This window comes from Lygodium microphyllum, chromosome 13 (genome assembly GCF_053477565.2).
Source record: "Lygodium microphyllum isolate KBCC chromosome 13, Lygodium_microphyllum_v1.1.10, whole genome shotgun sequence".
NCBI lineage: Eukaryota > Viridiplantae > Streptophyta > Polypodiopsida > Schizaeales > Lygodiaceae > Lygodium > Lygodium microphyllum.
In genome coordinates this window covers 1059455-1079839 of record NC_141147.1, presented here as the reverse complement: position 1 = coordinate 1079839, position 20385 = coordinate 1059455, and the positions used below count along the sequence as shown (strand labels likewise).

Genomic DNA, 20385 nt, shown 5'->3' with positions numbered 1-20385 from the left:
GAGATATAATCCCACAAGTTAGGTATTAACACCTATCTCATGCAACATGCCTGCAAGGTCCTATGCTCTTGTAACTAAATCACAAGTTAGTATTGCTACACCTTAGACCAAGGTTGGCGAGTTCTAATTACAAATTAGTTTCTCTAAGAATTGAATAGTTGCCCTATTACAACACTCCCTCTTGGGAGCTGATTTGTCAAGCTTAGGGCAGTGGTGAATTGCCAAGAAGCAAATTGACCAACCAAGTTAAGACGACAGGGTTGTCCAGGATTTGTTGACTATAATATAAGGAAACCTAAGGTGGTGACAATTTGGGGTCAACAGGGTATAAACCCTAACCCAAGGAAAAAGGGTAAACAAGTAACTGAGCTTGCTAAACCCTTGGAATCTTGCCAAGTCGCGAATGATCCAGAATCGAATGCTGGAAGTATTCAGGGAGAAGGAATCACACCTTAGCAGTTGGCCATACGAACAACCACTGGAATGCTCGTGATTGTACACTTAGGTGCACTATTTGTACTTCTTTGCTCAAGGAACTAATTCAGGAAAAACAACTAATGCTTCAAGTTAATAGCCTGGAGGGAGAGGCAGTATCAGTTACCTCCGACTGTCTGCATGACCCTATCCAAGGGGGTTGTTAGCCGCGCCGGGTACGTGGACCAAACCCTTCGCGAGAGATCTCTCCGTAGGTGCTGCTTGGAGTAGGAGGATGTGAAGGAACCAGTGTTTAATCGGTCAATATAATGTGATAGGTAATTAGATAACTAAGCAACCCGAGGAAAGTGCGGTGGACGTGACTCTGGGCCCGTTCTACTTTTCTTAAAGGAATTGATAGCGAAGTAGCGATGACCTAGAATCAATAGAGTTAGAGTCCTGATTTATGCTGTTTTAGGGGAATGGAATGGGACTATGCCTTACGGGCAGAGAGACTGAGCTTCGCATGTTGAGATATCGAGCTCCACTCATGATATGCCAGGGTGACCATTGTGCGTTTATGTCATCGACTCATTAGCTGCAGATGCGGTTGGTACACCGCCCATGAATAATAGCTAGATGACAGTAGATGATTTATAACCTAAGTACCAGTAGATGCCAACTGAAATTAGTCATCTTGGAGGATTTTCCATGTTGGTTTATGATTACTTTATAGAGATTACATGGGGTAAAATTGATTTATGAAGGCATTTTACATGTACTTGGTCTCCAATGGCGATTTTATGAGAGTGTGTAATGAAAAGAGAAAAGTGAACATAGAGAGGAGACGAGTGTTGAGAAATAAGCCAAAAGTCTAAGGCATAGTCTAAGCCTTATCATATTGTTGTATGTAAAGTGTCCTTAAGTTTGGAGGTATCTATCTTTTGAGATACCATTTTAGTGTGTGGACTGTTTTTGAGATATGGTGGGAGAATATTGAAGAAGAAGAGAATGAAGAAAGCTTGAGCCTCTCCTTATCAACCACCTTTCGTTGTGCATCCCCATCAAATCTCTTATCTACTTTCATTTGGTATCAGAGCGGGAGTGAAGGATTGACCCGAGGAGCGCGTCGAATCGAGGTCTACATCAGATTGATAGCTTGCTGTTCGTCATTAAAATTAGGTACAAATCCCTATCTAAATCACCCGCAACAGGTCTATGGATTGGATGAGCTGCTAAAGCTCAGATTTGGGGGCTAGTGAAGCCCACATTGGATGCATTTGGTAAGTCAAATGAGGCTAGAAATGAGGTATGACGGGTAGGACATTGGTAAGGTGATCAGAGAAGCTGTAGAAGTCAAGGTTTGGCGGCAGCATCAACAACTAATATTGGTGCTTCAAATATGCACCATAACTGTGTGTTCGAGAGATTGTCGATAACTGAGCAAAGGAGACCAGAGAAGCAGACCTAGAGGCTGTAATGTGATGGGATGCTATTCCAAGAACACCTAGCAACTGCAATCAGATGAGGTACTATTTCCAAGGGAGCTCGAAAGCTGATTAGCATATCAGCGAGATCTGTTTAGAAAGCTCTTTGTAACTACTGTGCAAACTAGGACTGTCATGAAGACAATATAACCGCTTCATCAAGTTCAGGAGATCGAAAGTCGTAAGGGCTCCACTAAACAGTCGGTGTTAAAGGGTAAAGAAGCTACGCTGGATGGTGTGTAAAGTCTTTCTGCTTGACAAGATCAGTAGATATCTTGCGGTCTCTCAGCGTCTGGTAGCCAAGAAGCCCCGCAAGCATGAAGGAGACGACGAGCAGGAGGAGGGGAGGAAATTTGGAGCGAGGAGGTGCCATGATTGCCTTCTTTCTTCTACTCTCTTTGTCGATTTTCTGCTGCTGCTGCTGTTGTGATTCCATCCTGCAACGTATTTGACCAAATCGATCACCATGAGTATATGCCACATACTGATTCATAAAAAAATCGGCGCCATGAATGGTCACCGTAGCTCACACTGATCTCCTTTTTTTTGGATAAGGCTTATTAAGCCTTAAACACTAAGGCTTACAATTTAGAATTACCTTATGTTCACATGGACATTGAAAACTGGTTATCCTGTGGAGCTGCTTTCACACTGGAAGGAAGACATGAACTGGTTATTGCCCAAACTGGTTCACAGTCAATCAGTTCACACTGTAGAAAAGAAGAACTAGTTGGTTTGAAGACTGGAAAAATGGCAATTTCTATGCAATTTACGGGAGGCTATGTGGAGGCCTTTTTTTTTGCTCGAAAATTTATGGGAAAATTTTTCTAGCTTATGCTTGATATGTATTTCTACCTTGGCACAAAAATTAGTAGAAAAATTACAGGAGAAATGATCATTTTTAGACCCGTGTTTTTTATGCATTTTGGGTCATACAGACATCGTGTGAAATCCGATTTGGATATTTCTTGCTGGGAACTGAATGTATGACATGTTGGCATCATGGATGCATGTATATAACCGTTTTTGGACACATGTATGATAGTCATATTGCTGAATACCATTTCTGGACAGATTGTATTATTGTTTTCTTTTGAATTTGCAGCAGTCATAATGTCCGACACGGTACAAATCACTCAGATCGTGGGGGACAAATTGACCAAAGACAACTATAGTGTTTGGTCCTACAGGATGGAGAATTTTTGGATGGGTAGAGGTCTATGGGATCTCATAACAGGTGATGATGAATGTCCAGAAGTTCCCGAACATCCAACTGAAGAGCAAAAGAAAGCGTACAAGGATTGGACTGGGAAGAACAGGAAGTTTTTGCACTGGATCTCCATATGTATTTCAGAAACATTGATTCCTCTTATAAAAAAGGCAAGTACTTGTAAGGAGGCATGGGAAATCATAGAAAAAATGTATGGAACATGTACATAGACTCATAAGATACAACTTAAGCAGAGATTACATGGTGCATGGAGAGGCAATCGTAGTATCAGTGACTATGTGGCAGAAATCAAGCAAATTGTAGAAGACCTTGCATCCATTAATGCACCTGTTGATGATGATGATTTAGTGTCAGTGACATTAAATGGGCTTGGACCAGCTTTTAAATCTTTGGATACCTCTATTTCTGTTAGGGGAGGCTCTATGCCTGACTTTGAGGAACTTATTGGATTACAGAAGAAATCAAGTTGGGATTGAATGCATCTAGCAGTAGCAAAAATGCAGGTGGAGATAGTGTTTTCTATCACCAGAGAGGTCGTGGCAGCTCATCTAGAGCAAGAGGCTCTTCACCTGGTCGTAGTAATTATGGTTTTTCTCGTGGAAGAGGAAACTTTGGTCGTGGTGACTTCATGCATGGAGGCAAGGGGAGATCTTTCCCTAGAGGTAGAGGACGGTCTAGTCCTTCTTCACAGAGAGATGGCACTTGTCATTATTGTGGGCATTTTGGTCACTTTGAGAGGGATTGTTATAAAAAACAGAATGCTATGTCTAGGGGTCGTGGAAGGACCCAATATGGCCACTATGCAGGCACTTATGGTGGTACAGGTTATAGACCTAGAGGTGGATCGCCTAGAGGTCATTTATTTGCTATGGAGCATGTGCTTGGAGCATGAATCATCCTCCTCGTGAGAATGACTGGTTTTTGGATTCAGGAGCTACAAACCACATGACTCATCATGCTGAGTGGTTTGATAGCAAGGAGCAAGTGCAAAATGATGAATATGTTGCCACTGGTGATGATACTTTACACAAAATTACTCATATTGGTAGTGTGCCACTTGTTACTAAAGATGGGATTGAGAACAAGCTTGGTGATGTACTTTATGTGCCCACAATAACTAAGAACCTAGCATCGGTTGGTCAAATGACAGATCACGGATTGTAGGTGAGATTCAATAAGTTTGGATGTTTCATTGAAGAGTTCTCAACTCTTTCTCCTTACGACCAATGTATTGCCTGGCAACTCTAGGCAAATCTGAAATTTTCTGATAACTTACTGAACTATCTGAAGTAAACCCAACAAAGTTATTGGAGAAAGACTGGCTGCCAGGAGGCGAGATCTCCTCTTTTCTCCGCTCCGTACCACTAGCGTCTCGCAAGACAGCGGTATCTAATGAAAATCCAACTCCTTCGCAGGTAGTGGTGCCTCACGCAAGGAGTCCCTATTTCTCGGATGATTTACCCCAACAGTCATAAACTGAACAGCTCGCATACCATCTTTACTGCGTATCCGCGCATAAGCTGACCCATCATCCATCACTTTTGTTTCCATTCTTGCTTCTGTAATGAAAGGCTGTCCAAGAATAATCGGATAAGAGCATGAATCCTGAACAAAGCAATGATAATCCTCTTCAACATTACCAATAGAAATTCTGATACTCGGACAAGCAGCATACATATCACCAGAAGTATTATTGGCGGCTCTCATGCGCCAGCCATGCTCTGCATCCATAGGCCACTTGCCACTCTCATAAACACCTCGAGCAATAAGATTAATCTCAGAACCATGATCAACTAAAGCAATCAAGGGAATTTGTTTCTCTCCAATCCTTACCACTGTCTCAGTGGTTGCTCTAGCCCAATGGCTTCGTGAAAAATGGCTGCGAGGAATGAGAATAGGGGTCTCATCATCTTCATACTGCATAGGCTGCACTATTTTCTCCAATTGCGGATTAACACAAGCATTCTCAACCATCATTGCATCATCATGCTCTTCCCCAAGAGCTCCATGCCACAATCCCTGTAAAGCAGGTCCTTCCATCGCATGTCGTTTCCTCCGCAAAAGATCCTGCATCTGATCCTGTATTTCTCTTCTAGCAATCCCAAGAGCCTCTCCAACAGTAAAAGTGACTTCACTATTCAAAATTCTTTCATGAAAAATCTTACTCATATCCGTTTGCATATCAAGGTCTGACAAGAGCTTGAATCCTAGCTCTTTTCTTGGTTGCCTCTTTTCTTTCTGCTTGTCTCCCATTGGTTGATCAGAACCTGTTTGAACTGGAGAATTCGGCATAGGTGGAGCTGTAACAGGTGGTGAAACAAAGTCACCCCCTCTAGTCTTTTTGGAGGAGCTAGGACCCTCCTCATCTCTTCTTCTCTTTTCCTCAACCATGGCATCTAAACCCTGCGTTTTAGCCATATAAGCAAAAATAGAATACCTGACAACAGGAGAATCCCATCCTGTTTCTCCTCGGATGCTAGAGCCCACACAAGTCATAGTAGAAGTTTGAACTTTCCCTCTTCTCGCTATCTCCAAGACAGAAGACCATAAAGCAGAGTCTCCATCAGATTTCTGCTCAAGCTGGACTCCAAAAGCTAAAGCATCTCCTCTAACACTCACATAAGCTGATCGCGCAGCCATATCATCAACAAGCTTCTTCATACCTCCCTTACCGAAGTTCGTGTCAAGAGGAGCGCCAGTCTCTGTCAGCCATATCTTCCCATCTTGTCCCCAGAACACTACATTCTTCTTACGTGCTTCCTGAAAAGCATCACAATCTCTGCAGTGTTGGTGCTATGTACTATCACACCAAATACATCGTCGCCCTTTTCTTTGACCAGCTGGAAAAGCAGTCACTGGAGCAGGTGCTACAGCAGGTACTGACATAAGTTGCTCCTTTAACTTACCAACTTCAGCTTTGACTGCTTCAATCGTCAAATCCGCCAAGCCTTTAATAACATCATCTACAGATAAGGGCACTGGAGCAGCAGGTACTGGTGGATTCACAACAGGAGGAGTAGGCTTAGGCAAAGAAGTTGCAATAGGGGTAGAAGAAGAAGTCTCCAAGGATTTTTCAGGAACTGATCCTGTATTTCGATGCAATCTTACTCTCCTGCGCTGCTTCTTAACAAGAGCATTCACAGCATCAATGACATGTCTCCACTCAGTCTTTAAACCTGAATCAGTAGCTTGATCTTCCAAAAGATCATCCAACTTTTCCTGTAAATCAGCATCTGCAGCTTGCAAAAATAACTCCACTTTCTGCATCTCCAAAGCTTGCTGTTCAGTCCCATCCAACTGATCATAACGGCTTTCAAACTCTCGCAGAAGAGCGGTAACAGAAAGTCCCTTATTAGGCATAGAAACCCATGCTAAAAAATTCCTGCGATTCATAAGACCTGTATCCTCCAGGAAATATTCATCTTTTAATACCTTTTTAAATTCAACCCAACCTGCATGTGCCTCTTGAATTTCTGCAATTCGACCTTCAAGAGCGCGCACCACGATCCGCAAGAAGTAGCGGCTCCAAACATCTTGAGAAACCCCAAAAAACTTCATCTTTTCTTCATACAAATGCAGGTAAGTTGACACTTGCTGACCATTAAACTGCTTCATCTCCTGTTGGACAGCTTTCAAAGCATCCATAGCATCACTGTCACGTTTTGCATGAACTTGCTGCTGCATATACATGGTAAATGACTGAAACAGGTTTTTCATGACATTATCATCTGTCATCTCTTCTTGCGAGTCTCCCATCTTGCTGATGACGCAGCACTTTCACGTCGGGTTCACCAGAAGTGTCGTAGAGTTCACGCAAGGGCTGCAGAACACGGGGTTCAAGATACAGCAAGAATTGAGGCTAACAAGAAAAACTCAAATATTTGATGCCAAAGTTCACTATATTCCTTGTCAAATGAGAGCAGAACACGGGGTTCAAGATACAGCAAGAATTGAGGCTAACAAGAAAAACTCAAATATTTGATGCCAAAGTTCACTATATTCCTTGTCAAATGAGCTACAAGAAGTTCATATTCAGAATAATTTGAAGTTTCTCATAAACTGTTCACATTCAGGGTTTTGAAGACAGTTATGACTTTGGTACGTAGACTTGAGGAGACTTGAAGAGTTCTGCTGGACTGGGTAGTAATCCCTATAAACAAATTTTCAGAAATCTTTTCAATGCCAATACAATGAAGTTCTGTGGGCATCCTGATGCTTCCTCCTTATCTCCTCCTCAATATTGACATCTTGCAAAATTATGTCTTCACACTCATCAAGTTCCAACTCTGTCATTTCAGGCTCAGGCCTAGAAGGTAAGATTCCCTCCAATGCACGGAACTCACACATAGTAGGGATAAACACAGTTAGCTTTCCTGTATTCTCGTTTAGTTCATAATGTGTTGCATTTCTTGGGAAAAGCCCCTTTGACAATCCATACTTCAGCAATAACTCTGGCAGTGAATAGTGTTGCTGTTGATCATGAGAAGCATCTAGAAGTCCATATCTTTCAAGGATTGCAGCTGTAGGAACCAAAGCATTGCCTTCCCTTAAAATCTTGTACCTGGAACTGTGAGTTCAACAACTGTTGAACCTACTCTACTAGCAGGAAGTTGACCAGCATCGAAAATAAATGTGCAATGCTCCCACAGCTTCTCAAATTCTTGAATGGAGATTGAGCTTGCTTGACCACTTGAATTTGCACTTGTAAGAGCCAAAGCCTCACCAAAATCTCGAGCAACCTGACGAATAAAATCACTGTCTGGAACTCTTCAAACCAGGGTTTAAAGACTCATCTAACAGACTGTTGTCACCTCGCTGCAGTACTGCTGTGACAGGCCCTGGAAAGAGCTCAAGATCCTCACTATCCACAAGGGAAAGCAAGGTTCAGGACGTGGCGATAATCCGACAACAGATCAGAAAGAATTCTAGAACAGTTCGAGAGCACTGTATCGCTTGATCGCGAGCATCTGCATTTCCACTGTGAAGCAGCTCTATAAACTTCTGTTTGTGAAGTCGAAATAGAAGACGCTGATCATTCAAAACGGAAGGTGCGTGCTGTTGGATCAGTTCCAATGCCTCGGCAAGTTCACCTTTCTCGATCAACGCACGAATATGACTGATAGTGCAACGCGATTTGAAGTCACTCGATATCTTTGTGCTTTCAACTACGAGCTGCTCTCTCTCCGCATAGTCCAAAACAAGTGTATCCAGCGCATTCCAGTTAACAGGTGTATTGTCCATGAGATTCACATCCATGCGCGTTTGATGAATACTGCGGTGCAGACAGATTGTTCAATACATCTGTGAAACCCTTGAGCAGTTTTTTTTTTAAAACTGGAGGAGGGAAGTGGCTCGTTGAGAGGGAGTGAAGGTTAGCTAATTTCCTGCGATGGCGGCCTGTTCCTATTTTCGTTGTGTCTGCCTCCCCTTTTTCCCGTTAATTCTGGCCATTTCCAAAATAGTCTATTCTTTTCCCTCCAAAAACAGTTTAAAACCTGAATATAGGTTTTTCCTCTTCCTCCTTTTTCACCTTTAGCTATAACGTTAATCTCCAATTCTGCCCATGTAAAGCATAACCTGTAATAAGGGCATTCCAAGCTATTGCATTCCGGACAAGAAGCTCCAACACTCCCTATGCTTTTCCAAATGCACCACACTTGGCATACATATCCACCACAGCAGTCCCAAGTGCTGTACATACCCAGGAATAAGTGCATTCCAAGAGTCTACATCTCGACAAGGGAACCCGTTCAGCACTCCTTAAGTTTTGCCCATTACACATGATATTCCTGAATTTACACCTTTGTCTTCATAGCTTAAATGTCAGCTTCTATAAAGCTTCCTTTGATTCCACGGTATCCTGCACTTTTCTTCGAGTTCATCATTAAAATTATCAGTTGGATAATGTCCTTTGGCATCAGTTTTTAATATTTTTCTAATACACGCACATCATGCATCCAAACAAAATCATACGCATGCACTAAGGGAATATATACATTGGATGCGGATTATTAAAATGCATCACACAAACAATGAATCACACGCAGAAATTAACACAAATGCACAACAAAAGAAATGGAGGTGTATACGACTCGGATGCGCAGCAACACGACAGCGGAGGTGATCTCGATATTACCTTCTAAAAGTTAACCAAATTAATATAAACTTAGAAATACCTATGCTGCGAAATATTCATTGGGAATGAATTAAAATCCAAGAAACGTTTATACCTTAAATACTTGCCCACATTCCCTGATTGTAGGGTCAGTAAATTGTTAACGTAAAAGAAACTAGGGTTTGTCCCTGAGTTTCTTAAAAGAAAATAATAAAGCTAGAAAACCCTAAGTAACAATGTCAGCTTAAAGAAACTGAAATGGATTGTTTCGTAACTCCATTATCGCATAGTACGATACAGGACTTGCATAGCAAGTACGAAGTCATATGGTCTTGTGATTGATTCACAAGAAGAAAGGCTAAATTCTCGCAACAAGGATGGCAGATCCTTACGCAAGTTATCTTGCAAGAGGATGTATACTTTGATATCCTTCTAAGTAAGGAAGGTTAAAAACCGGAAATTGAAGTATCCAATGAACTTTAGGGTTGACCAAGTTGGGTTAATAGGGTATGCCCTAACCCAGAATATAAGGGATCTTGCCAAGTTGCAAGACACCCCGAATCGAGTGCTGGATGCATTCGAAAGAAAAGATTCCTTCCTTAGCAGTTTGCCAACAACAAAAAAAATGATCAAAGGAAACGTTTGTGCTTGCTAGAGATTTTAGAGCACTATTTGACTTATGAATTACAAATTAAATGAATATCTATACTTTAGATTAAAGGCCTGAAGGGAGAGGCAGCTTCAGTTACCCTCGACTGCCTGCCTAACCCTAACCAAGGGGGTTGTTGACCGCGCCGGGGATTGTGGACCGAACCCGCCGCGAGAGGTCTCTTTGTTGAGCACTACTTGGAACAGGAGGACGCTTGGGTGCCAGGGGGGATCTGGCCATAAATCCCTCGCCTTCCGGGTCCTGCACAAGAGGCTAACATGACTCGGGATTGGATCTCGAGGCCCACATACTAGTCTACGGGCGGAAACTTAAAATAGTGATTCCTGTGGATTGTTGGATAGCCTTCGGACGGATTGTGGACAAGCCTATGGGGGGAACTCCTTGTATTTCAAAGATAAATATGATGATATGTTAATAAAGAACTTATCTGATATTGTTTTTCTATGTCACGTGATAAGATTATGTGAAGGAACCAATGCTTAACGGATTAATTAAAGAAGCTGGTTGTTACATGTCCAATTAATGTGTTAGATAATTATATAACTAAAACAAACTGAGGAAAGTGCGGAGGATGGGCCATGGGTCCGTCCTACGATTGGGTGGTCCTGGTTGGCCGTGAACTTTTCTCAAATCTCGAAGAATAGCGGGATGATCGTCGAAGGACACGAACAACAAGCGCATTGACCTAGAGTTATGTCATACCCGATTTACGTTGTTTTAGGGGAACGGAATGGGACTATGCCTTATGGCAGAGAGGTTGAGCTTTGCATCCCTCTCGTTTCCCATTCTCCTTGAACCAAATGCAGTGTGAATCCGCTTCGGACCTGGCGTTTCTACGTAAAGTAGTTCGCTTGGGTCCGACGCTAGTTGCTGTTATAGAAAATGACCAATAAGGAAAACCCTAATTCCGGTCGATCCTAAGTGGGAATGGCCAGAATACTTTCGCTACATGGCAGACACGGAAAGCCCTAGATCGCAAATCCCGTAACATTCCATGGGAGTGCCGGGCGGAGCTTTCTAGACATCCTTTCCGATGGACTGCTAAGACGTGTCCTGGATGATACTAGTGGACACGTTACATGGGTAGAGGTAGGTCTTCTTCAATTAGTCCTATCTCTTGGTTGATCATAGAGCTACTCTTGTCTAGCTCTATAAGAACTCATCTTCAACTTTCGAGATGTACTAGGTGTATGCAAACTTTCAGCTATGATAGCAGACTCCATCATGAGAGATAAGGTTTCATGTGGATACACCTTCATGGTTCTGTGTAAATGAGGAAGTAGGCCAGCTTCAAACTTCCTTTTTTTCTCTTCATCGTTGATCTCCATGAAAGGAGTAACCTTGAGAAGAGTAGACTAAAACTGGTCCACATAACTAGTGACCTTCTCATGCTCTTTCTGACCTACCTAATCCCACTCCTTCTTGACATTATTCTCAAAATCAAGAGGCAAGAACTGAGCATAAAACTTCTTCTTGAACTTTTCTTTAGCTACTAGATGCCAGCTGATCCGCAATGGTCTTGATCTCTATCAAGTAGTCCTGTATGGACCTGCCCTTTCTCTCCATGTTAAATTTTTTCTTTAACTGTATCTTCCTAGCACTTGTAGTGGTGCCATAGTGCCTAATCAAAATGTCCCACTCATCCTTAGGAGAGTTGCAATTCATTATCTGCATTACCATGGCATCTGATATACATAGGGACAACCAGTGCAAAACCGTGCGTGCTCTCTCCATCCATGCTCGATGAGCTCGCTGCTGGTCTTGTATCGAATGCTTGTCACCTATAGGCAGCTTGGGTTCAGCCTCAGCTCCATTTACTAGCTAGCCTTTCCCAATCAAGAAGTTCTCCATGCGAAACTTCCATATGGCATAATTGTTGCTGTCGAGCTTTTGTCATGAATTGCGTGGTGGGGGGACTTGCTCAAGATGCTGGACCGAACACACATAGAATGCACAAGGAGAAGCTCACTCAAGAGACAAAAAGAGAGATGGAGGCCAGAAAAATTTTCTTGCTGGTTTCTTCTTCTTTTTCCACACACTTTACAATGTACACAAAGTATAGATAAGATATAACATAAAGGAAAGTGGCCTACTAAGTCAAACAATGCATAACCAACTACACTAGTTGACTAGCGCTATAACTATGCCAGTTGTAAATAGGTGTAACAACCTAAATATAATAAGTTAAGAGTCAGTGGCCATGTGAGAGTCATAATGACCACCGACGTGCTAAGTGTAGACATGTGGACCCATCTAGCCAGGCGGTCCATCATTAATGTCTGCATGTGTTGAGCTTGTCATCTCAACAGCTTTTCCCCCACAATTTGGGTAATATTGTCTGTTCTCTCAGCATTTACTATAGTGTAAACCTTGCATGTCTACCTGCAAACCAAATCTTTTTGACAGTTCAGTCTCAGCCTACAACTATTTATGACAGTTTTGTAGCACACCCTTTGCTCAAACAAGTAGTGTTTCAGTCCAAAAACAATGGTACATTCACCTCCTGTCAGTTGGCAATCACTTAGGTATTGCAGCATGCATATATAGACTGCATTCATTGCATAACCAGCATGTAATCAAGTAAATTGTTCATGTACAGACAAGCAGTCTCTTCCTGCAGGTTGTAGCCACCTCAAGCATAGTCAAAACAAGATGGATCTTAGCCCAAAAACTCTTCACATTGTCATATACATATGCCATCACAATTGGAGATCAATACATGATCATTTCATCATCCAAAATAGTCTTGTCTTCAAGAGCTAATGTCATACAATGCATTTACTATTTATAAACAGCCAAAGTGGGTGTGCACACAAGCAGTAGATCACTCCAATAAGCTCTTAATCTTTGATTTGTAGGCAGGAAAGGAGGCTACCTTAGCAGGCGCAATCATGTTGTTCAAGTCAACAACTTCTTCTTGTTGTTCTTGATGATGATGATGATGGTCATGAGTAGCACTATAATGATCAAATAGGCCTTGGAAAGCCCCCCAACAAGCTTTGATCAACTTGTCTTCAAGCTTTAGGGTTTGCTCCACCAATGCCATCCTACAAAGAGTCCATTCATGGCTTTGATACCATGTTGAGAGCGAGAGAGGAGTTGGAGCCAACAATATTAAGCCAATCATTTCTATCCATCACACATAACTAAAACAAGTATTTACAACCTAGGGTCACAATTGGACCATTCACACCAAAGACAGCTAAGCTAAACACCGTCTTATTCAATGTCAGCATGTGTACAGCTGGACATGCTAAATGTCAGGTACAATCATACCAAAGATAGGAAAGTCGAGCTTGAAGTCTAACATTACTCTCCTGTTATTTCATGGCTTTTCTCATCTTAGCACCTATATTGTCTTCACTGAGCTAGGCATCTTTGTTGGTGATTCTTCTATAGAAGCCACATTTGTGATAGGTTGGCTAGAGAGGGGGCTATCTATGCTCTATTCCCCTTCCTTTGTACAAGGCCCTCGGAGGCATCTTTTACAGTCACACCCATTCCTGATTGTGCACCATTTTTCCCATTGGTTCCATCCCACCCCCCACTATCTCCTCTAGTGGTTTCCTTGTACCTCCCATCTCTTTCAAAGGGGGACGATATTGGTGATGTAGTTGTGGATTTCGTGGTCCTTTATGTTTTAGAGGGGCCTTCCCATGACCATAAGGACTTGGCCCTTGGTCTTTTTGTGCAGCTTATGGTGCCTCTTTGATAGTTTCTCACTATCGTCTCATAGTTGGGTTAGAGGCTTGGTTCACCTATGCTCAACTGGAGTTTCAAGAGTGATCCATTCGAGACCTCTCTGTTTCCATTGCCCTTTGGTGGCCTTTTGTTTGATCAAATGTTTCTATGGAGAGGGGGTCTTTCTCCTTGGTTGCCTTTCTTCATCAATTGACTACATTAAGCTTGGCACTCCTCTTACCATTCTTGGATCCGCATCTCCTTTAGCCTTCCACCACATCTAAGATTTGAGAGGGGTGTAAGCAGTCATGTGTGTCGTGTGGTCATCTCCCGCTTGTGGGCCATAGTTTAAGTTAGATGAGGACATTACCAGCTCTAACATTGTATTTGTCTATCATTTTATGTGTTTTAGACACTTAGATAGAGGGCACATTAGTGCATTTCTTTTTACGCACTTTTAGCTATTTTTTTAGGGATCTGACTAGATTTACAAAAATTTCTCTCTTTTGCATATATATAGGAAACCTGCTTTCCCACTTTCATTATCCATTATCCATCATTGATCCTTCGTGATTAGCCATCCCTCCGCATTGTCTCATCCTCCTACTACCATCTAGCACTCACACGGATGTGTAGAGCTACGCGTCGGGGTGGTTGTAGCCTTGTAACTTCAGTCGTTACAGCCACATTGCTCATTCTCTCTCCTGCATTCTCTCCTCGTCTCCTCTCTATGTTCACTTTTCTCTTTTCATTACACACTCTCATAAAATCGCCATTGGAGAGCAAGTACATGTAAAATGCCTTCACAAATCAATTCTACCCCATGTAATCTCTATAAAGTAATCATAAACCAGCATGGAAAATCCTCCAAGATGACTAATTTATCAAAATCTATGTGCAATCCAAGGCTAAGTGTAATCTTGGAGCCTTCCAATGCAAGCTAGTCACTGCTAGCTAAATTGTAAACTTTACACAAGTTCTTGTGATAAAATGGATGTCATGTATCTTTCGGATAATGAAAATGTATGGAAATTTATAATAAGCATTATAAATTAGCAAAATCATTAACACAAGTCCTTTTGATCATAAACAGCCTCATGGAGCATCTAGATCAATAAGGTGGACCATAGACATCACTATCTTAGAAAATCATCAAGTCTCTCTCTCTCTCTCTCTCTCTCTCTCCATTCACAACAAGAATTTAGAGATTACTTCAATCTTGTCTAGGGTTACAGAGCCAATGAGCTCGCACTCCCCGAAAGGGTCCCCTTCTAGCCCCCCAATAGAGTTTCATTTATGAAGCACCTTTGAAGCGCATGAACGGACCAGATTTATTAGTAAGATGTATTCAAAACTATATCTTCACTGGTCCCTAAGGCTTTTCATAGTTTTGTTCATCGTTCGTCATTCAGTGCGAAAGATCGAAGAGCGTACTTGCTGATGACACTCTATTGACACCATTACCAGGCTAGGGATCCTAAGCACTAGATGATGCCACAAAAACTTATACCTGGTAGCTTGTTGGGTTCCGTCACTTGATGCAATTCACTTTTTGATGTTATTTATCGCACGGTATATGTGCGGCTCTGCTTTTCGACGACTCGTACGATAGCACATACACATATGTCGTTACAAAACCGTGTCTGCAGTCCGCCGACTTGCCGACTTGATGAGGGTGCAGATTGTGGAATCACATCAACTTGAAGAAAAGCGTTTTGCTGGCCGGTGCAGAAAAATGTTTTGGCCTAACAACCACTAACCCAACATCATAGGATAAGACCGAGGATATCCATATTGACAAACTCTCGAAACTCACTTAATGATAGACATACTAAGGCTCTTTGTCAAATCAAATAGCACGTCACCTTTATTTAGGTTCTAGCAACTATTCTCTCCCCGCTAATGATTGTACACACATATTGTCATTTCGATCCAAAATTATAAAAGCGGATGTTTTCTAGAGAAAATTGGAATCCCTTCAATGCATGACATTTAGATCTTCTCATCCAACAAGCTAACACACAATTAATCATATCACAAGCATGCATACTTTATGGTGATGATATTACTATAAAGCCTACAAACCCTTATTGAATCATAGTTGCCATATTTTCATTACAATGCATTTTTCTAGACAAAACAAATAGAAACAATAGTTGTGAAACTAAACTTGATTATCACTTTCAAGGGCATTACAAACAATATAAGTGATCACTTATAAAACTATCAAAATGCCAGCATGTTGAGATGGTAAGCTCAACACATGCGGACATTGATGATGGACTGCCTAGCTAGATGGGTTCACACGTCTACACTTAGTACATCGGCGGTCATTATGATTCTCACATGGCTATCACTAATTATATTTAGTTTGTTGCACCTACCTACAACTAGCATAATTATAGTGCTAGTCGATTAGTATAACCAGTTATGCACTGTTTGACTTAGTATGCCACTTTTCTTTATTTTGTATCTTATCTACATTGTGTGTACACTATATTGTGTGTAAAAGAAGAAGAAAAAAACCAACAAGAAAATGTTTTTGCCGCTATCTCTCTTCTTATGTTCTTGAGTGAGCTTCCTCTTGTGTGTATGGTATGTGTTTGGCACAGTAGCCCAAGCAAATCCCCCCACCACACGATTCTTGATATAGCATACTTACATATGTCAAAGTTGATCCAACTATACTTAAGTTTGAAATAATAAGCACAAGAGAGTTGCACAACTTAAATATTCCACATGTCACAACACAAATGTCATGTATATTACACAATAGCTCAAATTTCGGACTTGTAACTTTGCAATTGATAGTCCATAATTGAGCAAGACATTCCCTAACAAAACCAACTCAAATAGCTCACAAGACATTTGAACTTGTCACTGCTCACATCGTATACTTTTAACATGAATAGTTAATTTACAACAAGAATTTAGAGATTACTTTAATCTTGTCTAGGGTTACAGAGCCAATGAGCTTGCACTCCCCGAAAGCGTTCCCTTCTAGCCCCGCAATAGAGTTTCATTTATGAAGCAAATTTTGCAATAGATATTGCACCTTTGAAGCTCATGAACGGACTCCATTGATTAGTAAGATGTATTCAAATATTTCCTTTTCATAGTTTTGTTCATCAATATTCGTCATTCATTGTGTTGATGACACTCTATTGACACCATTACTCTATCCTAAGCACTAGATACCACAAAAACTTACCTATCCTAAGCACTAGATGCCACAAGAGTCAAGACTAAGATGTAGCTAGACATTTGAAAACGCAGGAACCATGACATGAGACAGTCCAAAACCTCTGAAATCGTGCCACATTTGGATACCTTCTCCGACTTGCCGACTTGATGAGTGTGCACATCAACTTGAAGAAAAACGCTTTGCTGGCCGGTGCAGAATAGACAGAATGTATAAAGCTGCGAGAATGAGTTCTACTGCCTAGCTATAGAGCATCGACTAGGCTAATTCGACAACCATGATCGCCGTAGACATTAGTCAGCTGGTGCCTGTTCTCGTGAGTTTTGGGGTGTGTGCCTGTGCTCTCTGGTTTATTCGCAAATGGAAGAGAGCGCATGAGAGGCAGCTGCCACCGTCACCTCCAGGTCTGCCCATCTTGGGCCACCTGCATCTGCTGGGGGAGCTGCCGCACCAGTCCCTGCACCAGCTGTCGAAGAGATATGGCCCTCTCATGTATCTGCGCATGGGGGCGGTGCCCACGATCGTGGCGTCCTCTCCCGACGTCGCACGCCAGATCCTCAAGACGCACGACCACGCGTTCGCCTCTCGCCCCCGCACGGCAGCGGGCGTGCATACCTTGTATAACTGCTCCGATGTTGCTTGGGCCCCCTCGGGGCCCTATTGGCGACGCGTAAGGCAGATCTGCGTCCTCGATCTTCTCAGCCCCAAGCGCATGGAGGCCTTCGGGGCCCTCCGGACGGAAGAGAAGGCCGCCATGGTCCGCTCTGTGTGGGAAGATATTGGTGGTCTTAATAATGATATTCACGGAGGGGAGGTGCAGTTGCGCCCCAAGCTCATGGCCATGTCCAACAACATCATTTGCCGGATGACCTTCGGGAAGCGCTTCTCGGATCTGGCTGCCAACGTTCCCTCCTGCCGCGACCTGTCGGAGCTCATTGCCGAGGTTATGATGCTCAACGGCGTCTTTAACGTTGGCGATTTTCTGCCCTGGCTGGACTGGCTGGACCTGCAAGGCCACGTCTGCCACATGAAGGCCGCCGCCAGGAGGAGCGGAGCGGTTCTGCAGGCCATTGTCGACACGAGACGAGCTGAGTATGCCGCCGAATATGATCGTGCTGATGATGACGATGCGAGTCGACGACCCAAAGACCTCCTTGATGTGTTGCTATCGATCGCCTCCTCCAACGACAGCAACATCACGGACGATAACGTCAAAGCGGTTCTATGGGTATCTGTCTAATCTATGCTTTTCATATACTTTCGTCCTTAGATATGTGTATCATCGATATTGAAATGCGCACACGGCAGGTTATCGTACGGCATATAAATACCATATCATTCTAATTTCTAACTATGTCTGGCACCCGAGGTTAAGATGATGAGGAATAGCCATACGGATTCTCATTGTACACCTGCTTATTGCTGGCTCTGTAATTGCTCCATAGCTAACAACAACGAGACGTTTGACACAGGACATGTTCGGCGCTGGTACTGACACCTCCGCTACCACAGCAGAATGGGGCCTCGCGGAGCTACTGAAGAAGCCCTCGGCGATGGAAAAGCTGCAGGCTGAGCTGGACGCGGTGGTGGGGAAGGAGCGTCTGGTAGGAGAGGCGGACATGCCGAACCTTCCGTTCCTGCAGGCGGTGGTGAAGGAGACGATGAGGCTGCACCCGGCCGCGCCTCTGCTGGTCCCGCGGGAGTCCGTGGAGGCATGCGAGATAACGGCTCCCGGGGGTGACAGCTCCTTCTATATAGCGCCGAAGACAAGGGTGCTGGTGAACGTTTGGGCCATCGGCAGGGACGAGGCAGCGTGGGAACGCCCCCTCGACTTCTCCCCCGATAGGTTCCTAGAGCCCGGCATGCAGAAGGTTGACGTGAGAGGCCAACAGTTTGAGCTGTTGCCGTTTGGGTCGGGCCGCCGTGGCTGCCCGGGATACGTCCTGGGCCTGCTTTCCGTCCAGGTTATGATCGCCGTCCTCGTCCATGCCTTCGACTGGTCTATGATCTCGGACGATAAGAATCGCTTCGACATGTCCGAGACCTTTGGCCCGCCCTCTTGTTGCCGTTGCAAAGCCAAGGCTTCCAAGCTCTCTCTACTTGTCTCTACCTTTCTAAGGCGGGTTACACATCAAATGGCTCATGTCTATTTATTTTCTAAGTATTAATCAATCAAAGTACTTCTTTAGGGGTTGAACGTCTAAAATCCCTTACAGGCTTGAGAGGACACGATTTGTTGTCTATTATCTTTTTCTCCATCCCGATCATTCTATTTTTTAAATTTATTTTTGCTTGTCCACTTCAAACAATCCTTCTTAAGCGACTCTTTTTGTTGTACACTAGAACATATAGATCCAATAGCGACGTTTAAAGCGACGGAATTATTCGTGGAAAAAATTACCCCCGTCATCTCTATTCGCATCGCTATTAGCGATGTGATCGATTCGTCGCTATTAGCGTCTCTAACTCAATTAGCGTAGCGACGCAAATAGCGATGCAAATAACGACATTGCACAGTAAATTTCCGATGCAAATAATGACGGTTACAGAGGGGGAAAAAATTAAGTGGTAAGGCATGCGCTCTGCCACCTTTCTAGCTATATGCACTAAATATTCTTGCATAATTCATTTGCCAATGTCACCAACATCTAATGTGTAAAAATTGTGTATCAGATTTTCAAGAAAAAACGTAAATCTTTTGATTGCAAAAGCTAGATATAATTAATTCGAAAAGGTATTTCGCAAGGAGCTTTTTCATCACTTTGCTTAGGCCTGAGAAGAAAAAGAGCTTGTGATTGCAAAAGCTAGATATAATCAATTCAAAAAAATATTACTCAAGGAGCTTTTTTATCACTTGTTAGGCCCAAGAAGAAGAGCTTCACTTCAAGCTTTCATTATAGTCAGGACCGTGATGTATGAATAAGTCCCATTGATCTTCTGCTCACTCCAGCTTATTCCAAACTTGTTTAAGTCTTTTTGGGGGAGCATTTGGACATATGTAAGAGTTATACCATGGTGTTAGAGCCAGAAACACTTATATAGGGAGTGGTAGTGTCTCTAAGCTCTACTTCTTCCTTTTTGTTTTTACCTACGTCTAAGTCATCTTCTATCTTTTCTTTCTTGTCTTCACCCTCAATCTCAATGGATGGAGGTGTTTTAAGATCAAGATCTTCTCCTTACTCCAGCTTATTCCAAACTTGTTTAACTCTTTTTGGGGGAGCATTTGGACATCTGTAAGAGTTACACCATGGTGTTGGAGCTAGAAACACTTATACAGGGAGTGGTAGTGTCTCTAAGCTTTACTTCTTCCTTTTTGTTTTTACCTACGTCTAAGTCATCTTCTATCTTTTCTTTCTTGTCTTCACCCTCAATCTCAATGGATGGAGGTGTTTTAAGATCAAAAGAATCAAGCTCATCCTCCCCCTTCTCAAACTCCATTTCTTGAGCTCAGACTAGTTGGTGTACTCCAAGTAGATCCCTAAAACGAATGAATTACTCTTTACCAAGTGATTTGGTAAAGATGTCAGCTACCTCGTTTTCTGTCTTTACATGAAGTAGATCAATCTGTCCTACAAGTACCATTTC

General features: G+C 42.7%; 1 protein-coding gene across 1 annotated transcript; it reads left to right on the top strand.

Moving 5' to 3' along the window:
• The first annotated feature begins 17033 nt into the window (after nucleotides 1–17033).
• Nucleotides 17034–18992, top strand: LOC148026275 (cytochrome P450 71AP13-like). Its single transcript, XM_087690691.1, has 2 exons — nucleotides 17034–18028; nucleotides 18273–18992. The coding sequence occupies exons 1-2, from the start codon at nucleotides 17078–17080 to the stop codon at nucleotides 18966–18968; spliced, it is 1647 nt and encodes a 548-aa protein (XP_087546817.1). The 5' UTR covers nucleotides 17034–17077; the 3' UTR covers nucleotides 18969–18992.
• Nucleotides 18993–20385: the final 1393 nt, after the last annotated feature.

Bases quoted from the DNA above. Each gene is read 5' to 3' on its own strand.
- LOC148026275 (XM_087690691.1), top strand. From the start codon at position 17,078: ATGATCGCCGTAGACATTAGTCAGCTGGTGCCTGTTCTCGTGAGTTTT. The intron at 18,029-18,272 runs GTATCTGTCTAA...CGTTTGACACAG, and splicing joins ACGTCAAAGCGGTTCTATGG to GACATGTTCGGCGCTGGTAC.